The following is a 6,471-nucleotide window of genomic DNA, read 5'->3' as shown; positions in this document are numbered from 1 at the left end:
CTGAGGTAGTTTTGTTTTCTGTATATATATATATTCTTGTGTGTAAACATTTTTGTAATGAAGACCAGTTTTTTACTAAAGATGATTTGATTTATGGCTGCAATAAAAGCATAAAATATCAGTGAAAATTGATTCTTTTTATAGACACTGTATGAGCTTTGGGGTTAGATTTGCAACCAAAAATACCTCACTTTTATATTCCAGAAGGGTCATATTACTTTGTGGTTGTCTGTCTGTAAACAGTTTTGTTGTCAGTTCAACTCCAGTTTTACTTTTTTAAAGAATTAAATGAAACCTGGTGGAAATAATTATGATGAGAGGCTGTTGGCCTTTTGTGCTGCTTCTATTCTCACCAGAGTTATGGCTCTTTGCTTTACTTTATAGGAAGAGAATTTCTGTCCGCTTACTACATAGTATGTATTACAATTTTTAATAAAGTTTTTTGATGTTTGATTTATTTATAACATAAAAAACCTTTAATTAAAAACTATTTTTTCAATGTAAGTAAGGCAAACATATTTTTATCTCTTTGGTCTTACAGTATATTGCTCTGGCTCGTGGTGCTCTTATTTATGTAATCATTACCTCTTGACAGATTTGAATCAAAATATCACCATTTAAATCTAGGCTTGAAAGTATTGTGTCACATTTGCGTGTAGTGTGTAATTATAATGGAAAATTAAGAAATACAATGATTTGGATGGTGCTGGAAAGAAGGAGCAGGAGTAAAAAAAAGGAGAGAAGGATTGTAGGGAGAAATTGCCTGAGGTGAAGAGTGGTCTAGAGTGGTAGACGGGAGGTCTAAGACTCTGGGGGAGATCCTGAAATGTGTGAGTGTGCATGAAAGTCTTCTAGAGATGTAATAATTCATACAGTGATAATTAGAACTCTGGGGACTCAGTGTCACACAGCCCCAGAACTCCTTCACTCTCTTTTACACATTCTATACTTGTTCATTTTCTCCTTCCAATGTAGGATTCCTCCTGGTTATTTTACCCCACGCACACGCGCGCGCGCACACACACACACACACACACACACACACACACACACACACACACACACACACACACACACACACACACACACACACACACACACACACACACACAAAAACATAATTATAGTTAGTAAATTCTTTGAACAGTCACTGAAATTGCCCTCTCTCAACCTTTTTAAATTACTTTTATGGATTGTTTTGTACTCTATATTTATGTTTAATCTGTTTTTTTAAATTTCAGTCTGCACCACTGTCATGAACACTGTTTTTTTATATACATAAAAACAGGGTTTTTTGTTAGTTGGCTGTAAAGTGTTTTGGCATTTCCATTTAGATACATTTTGATAAAAGAAATCATTTATGTGTTTTAGTCTTTATTTATTGTGCCCATCACATCCCTGTCAGACTTAGCCCGTTTGAATGTTTTGTGTATGTTTGTGTATGTTTGTGTGCCTCACCACATGACGTCCTTATAGGATCTTATTTGTTGGTACCTGTAATGGGAATCTGAAAATGAGCCTGTATGTCTCCATTGTGACTTTGACAGTAATGTTGTCTCAGCGAGAAAAGAAGAACGCAGCAATAAATCTTCCTGTTAGACTGGAAGATGGGCAAAAAGGGTAATTGTAAGGAAAGATGAGCAGGGGAAAAGATTTATGTGCAAAAAATAAATAAATAAAAAAAGATGAAGACCTGAAATAAACTTTTCAAAGAAGCTTTATTTCAGAAACAGACTTTAATTTGAAAATCAGCTTTTTTTTTGCCTACAGCACGAAGAAAGCAACAGCTTATTGTTTCTGTATGAGGAGCTTTTAATGCAGACCATGAAGGTAAACCAACTGAAAACACTCCTCTAACAGGTTCACAGTTTACAGCAAAGACTGAATCAGAAACATTTGGACTGACAGCGGGAGATATAAGAAGAAATGCTGCAACAAGCTATAGGATATAATAAATATGAGCGAATCTTGCTAATGACAATTAACTATTAGTTACTAGTTTTAATTCACCAGTCAGGTGTTGCAGAAAAGACCTGGAAAGAAGAAAACACGGAGGTAGACCAACAGGGGAAGCCACCTGTCTGCCTCCACAGCTGAAATTAATATCTTGCTGTGTCAGCAGTCTTAAGGAGCGACAGCCTCCATATTTCATATTTATTACAGTTTTTCTCTGTGGTCTGGGAAAAACAGATTCACACCAAACAGACCTCCACCACATCTCTTAACCTTAAATGTAGTCAGTGGCAGTGCAGTTTAGATGTTGATTGTTAAATAAAACATCTGCTTTGCACCAGATTCAACAATTGGACATACACAAGATTTGAAAAACAGCAAGGTAAGACATGCCATACAACTGAGACTGGACTTTGCAAGTCTTAATATTCAGTAAATAAATAAACTGACATTTGTTCAGGTCTCACTGTGTTAAATTTTTAAATGACAGTGTGTGAGCTGCTTGATTCATGTGTTCATGTGTTTATGTGTGAATCATTTATGTCACAGGTATGGATTATTGATTATAGTTTTTTATGGGCTGCTAAATCAAACCCACTCGCTCCCATAAAGGCTCTGTAGTATTTGTGTCAGGTTAAGTATGCCTGTTGTCTATCTTTGTGTGCGTCCTTGAGTGTCTGCACCTCTCTCCACCTTTAGGTATGTGTGTGTGTGTGCATGTGCATGTGTGTGTGTGTGTGCGCAGCTTTACAGTGTGTTTATTTACCGCTGAGGGCTCCCAGGGTCAAAGCAGATGAGTCATTGCTTTGATAAATTGTCTCTTGTAAATAAGATACCTCTTTAGTTTGTATTCGCACTCCTTTGTCTATTTGCAGACAATTCAGTTTTTTCTTGTTGTCTGTGTGTTATTAAAGGAACACTGAAAATATAAAATGAAGGACCAGTGAACTTCTGGAAAATATACATTTAAAATATTTATTTAAGCATAAAAAAGTCCTACAGGAAGTTATATACTGTAGGTTGATAAATAAAAGATTATCAGTATAGTGAACCAGGTGCAGCTGGTCAGCCTCTGATATGTTTTCTATCTTTTTTAGTTTTGTCTAGACAGCGAATTAATCTCACCTGAGTCCAGAGTTTTAGAACAGAGAACTTTAGAGTTTTGTTATTTATGTACAACCTGACTCAATCATCTACTTGCCTGCCAAGTTTCCTGTGGTACCGGCGTCGGAGTTGGTAGCTGTGCCAGGATGGGATTTCAACCCACTGCGTCTCAGTTGTTCCAAGCTGGCAGCTTTAAGCTTTGGCTACACAGAAGACTCACTGAAGTGCCAGCAGCCAGTTTATTCCCATATCTGGTTACTTTTGTTGACATTATTGTGAAAAAAATCATGTAAGAGAGTTGTCGCAGGGATGAAAACAGGAAGGTAAAACAGCAAGGACTCTTTAAGATGAAACAAATGTGAGGAAGCTGCAGTGGCAGAACTAACCTAAATAAACAGGACAAGATAGGTTTAAACTCAGCTAAAAGCTTTTAACCTGGTCTAAAAATATATCATAATTGTTTTCATTTTGTACTTTTACGTACAGCTGCTATTTAAAGAAAAAACTTCCCTAAATTTGGTTCAGAATTATATTACTTTAGTGCAACATATTTTGCTGCCTCTCGTGGTTTTTCTGTTGGTGTGTGGGCAGCTGTGTGGCTTAGGAGGAAGAGCAGTTGTCAACCAATTAGATCTGCAGGTTGATCCTGGCTTTCCTGCTCCACATGTTGAAGTTTCTTCAGGCAACACACTTTAAATCCATGAAATCCCCCGTCTCATTGATTAGGTGTTTGTGTCGAATAAAAGGTGCTGCTTATTTAGCTGTGGACTGCATGGACTCAGGAGTGCTTCTTGAATGCATAATGGCCAAATGCAGTTTTTAAAAACAGGATATTTGAGCTATTGTATAGTTAATAAATGTATTTTTTTCTATGTTATAAACAGCACATGCACATTCTAATGTTTACATACATTAAACACCATCTATAATAGAGCCTAAAGTGTACTAGGTTTCATCTGTTTACTGAGTGCTGCATGTTGTACGGTCATGTTGAATAATCCACTTTGTATACTTTGACACTGGCATATTTTTATCTAACAATTTTTTTCTGCTGTTCTCACATCTGCAAATATTTATATATTTCTACTCTGATGAATTTCTTTTGAAAATTCTCCAAACATTTGTTACGACATTTAAGTCACGTTGACGATATCATCCGATGCTTTATAACACTATTATACATTGATTGATTGATTATTGATTGATAATACTTTATTGATCCCAATGGGTATATATGAAACAAACCTTTGTAAAATGGTAGGATATATGAGCTTCTTACTGAGGACTGAGCTGCTTATCTCTCACTTTAAACCACCCTTTACCTGAAGACTGACAGAGCAGTTCTACAAATGAGATGTGCACACAGATACTAGGTGATCACATGCCATTGACCTTAGAGTGTTTTATGATTTTACTGATGTATTTAATAATGCAAATTATGTCACTGTTTGCCCTCATGGTGTTATTACACTTGGTGCATTCAGTTCTCAAAAGCTGATCTGCAGTCATCCCATGTGCTTTTTATTGAATGATAAACCTGACCACATGGAAACCTAAAGACCCAGTTCAATATCTGCCAAACTTATAGAGTTGTGGCCTTTTTTTTTCAAACAAACCATAGCAAAATATGAACGTAGAGTTGACTGAAAGAAGGGGATGATAAAAAGTTATGCAAAAATAAAAAAATAAAAATCATGATCAGTGAAGTGAATCCGCAAAGAGATTTTTAATTTCTATAGCTCTGGAACCGAACATTTGTCTGATCACTGGAGTACACAGTTAGCTGTATTTGTTTATTTTTAGTAATTATGCTTTATAGACAGGTTCAAATTCTTCCCCAGAAGCAATTACGACAAAAGGGAGAATTTGTTGTCAGGCAAATAAATTAAAATTGATTGAAAACATAAAAATGGCATGCGATGAATAATCCCTTTTAACAATCTGGCTTTGCTTACAGTATCTGATTATCTGGAAAAGATCATCCCTGTGTGTAAAATATATTTATGAACAACGCCATAAATGTAGTTGGATAGAACAAGATGAGAGATGAAGGTGTAGAGAGAAAGGAAGGTGATTTTGTCATCTATCCCAGGTTTGTTTTGTATATCTACTTTCTTACCTTTATAGATATTTTTTGTCTCTGAACCTTTCATGAGTTGTTACATTTTACAGAATCTGTTCACAAAACACACAAAGAAGAAAAGATCATAAAAGTTAACTTTAGTTTTCTTTAGTTTGTGCTTTGTGTACAAAACAAGCTTCAGTTTTCCTGTCAAACAGTTGAAAGAAATAATTTTCACTATTTATGAGCCGTGAAATAAATATATATACCACCCAGAGTATTTAAGCTGTGTATTAATTACTATTCAGGTTTGTGTTTGTTTTGTGGTAAACTGTAGTAAACTGTCTCTCGTCTCTTCTCAGATCTCCCAGATGATCTCTGAGGCGTCACGAGAAGGAGGAAACGAAGCGGCGTTGAACCGCTGCAACTCGCACTCTCCTGCTCACACTAACTCACCATCACACACCAGTTCTCCCTGCAACACACCAGCTGTCCCCACCGCAGCGCCTACTGCCACCTCTGCCGCTGCCTCCTTCTTTGCCAGGTAAGATGCTTTCACTCCACATGGTGGGTCATCTGGTTTTGACTTCCTGTTTTTACTGATCTGCACATCGAGGCCCCTAATCTCTGTTTTGTTTTTAATAATTAATGACCAAGTTTAATAAAATGATACATGTGGCTTATAATCTCCCTGTGAACTCGAAGTCAGTATATTGAGACACTAGTTAAGACTTCATGTAATCCCATAATTATTGAATTTAGAGCACTTAGAAGTACTTTGTTAGGATTATGATTAAAAAGAAAATTTAAATTTCATTTATATTTAGATGAATGACTCTACTGGCCCATTTACCTCTTTTTATACAGACTCATGAATATTTCCCCCCCCAGTAAGTTCAACAAAGTGGAAGGAATAAAATAATGAACTGACAATCGCATTTATTGATGAAGTGAGTGAGAAATTAAAGCGTACTTATCTCTTGGTGCAGTTGTGTGTAAATCAGCTCTCCAGTTATTAATCTTTATGTGTAGTCCAATCTAGAGAAAAACAGAGCGGCACGACATAAATAAGACACGGGTAATATGGGTGCATTATTGATGAAAAAACATGGCAAACTCAAAATGAAAGAGTGAATTATTCATGGGTTACAGCAGAGGATGAGCTTGTCACTGTGTCTGAAGGATTGCTGAGATGTCGGATCTAATGAACTGCTTTAAATCACCTTTTAAATGATACTGATGGTTCTTCTCACTTTCACACCTTTTCCCATCGGTTCATCTGCAGATAATTACGTGTGTGTGTGTGTGTGTGTGTGTGTGTGTGTGTGTGTGTGTGTGTGTGTGTGTGTGTG

The 6,471-nt window shown here is 36.3% G+C and overlaps 1 protein-coding gene across 3 annotated transcripts in view; it reads left to right on the top strand.

Annotated features, from left to right (window-relative positions):
- kif26ba (kinesin family member 26Ba) overlaps positions 1–6,471 on the top strand; it is a 122,036-nt gene that overhangs the window by 49,043 nt on the left and 66,522 nt on the right. For all 3 annotated transcript variants that reach the window (XM_014017199.1, XM_014017198.1, XM_014017197.1), the window contains exon 4: positions 5,482–5,663. In XM_014017199.1, the coding sequence (XP_013872653.1) occupies positions 5,482–5,663 (182 nt within the window). The remainder of the gene's footprint in view (positions 1–5,481; positions 5,664–6,471) is intronic.

This window comes from Austrofundulus limnaeus, unplaced genomic scaffold (assembly GCF_001266775.1).
Source record: "Austrofundulus limnaeus strain Quisiro unplaced genomic scaffold, Austrofundulus_limnaeus-1.0 Scaffold163, whole genome shotgun sequence".
Lineage (NCBI taxonomy): Eukaryota > Metazoa > Chordata > Actinopteri > Cyprinodontiformes > Rivulidae > Austrofundulus > Austrofundulus limnaeus.
Note: the sequence above shows the minus strand (reverse complement) of the source record. Positions and strands in the feature narration are given on the sequence as shown.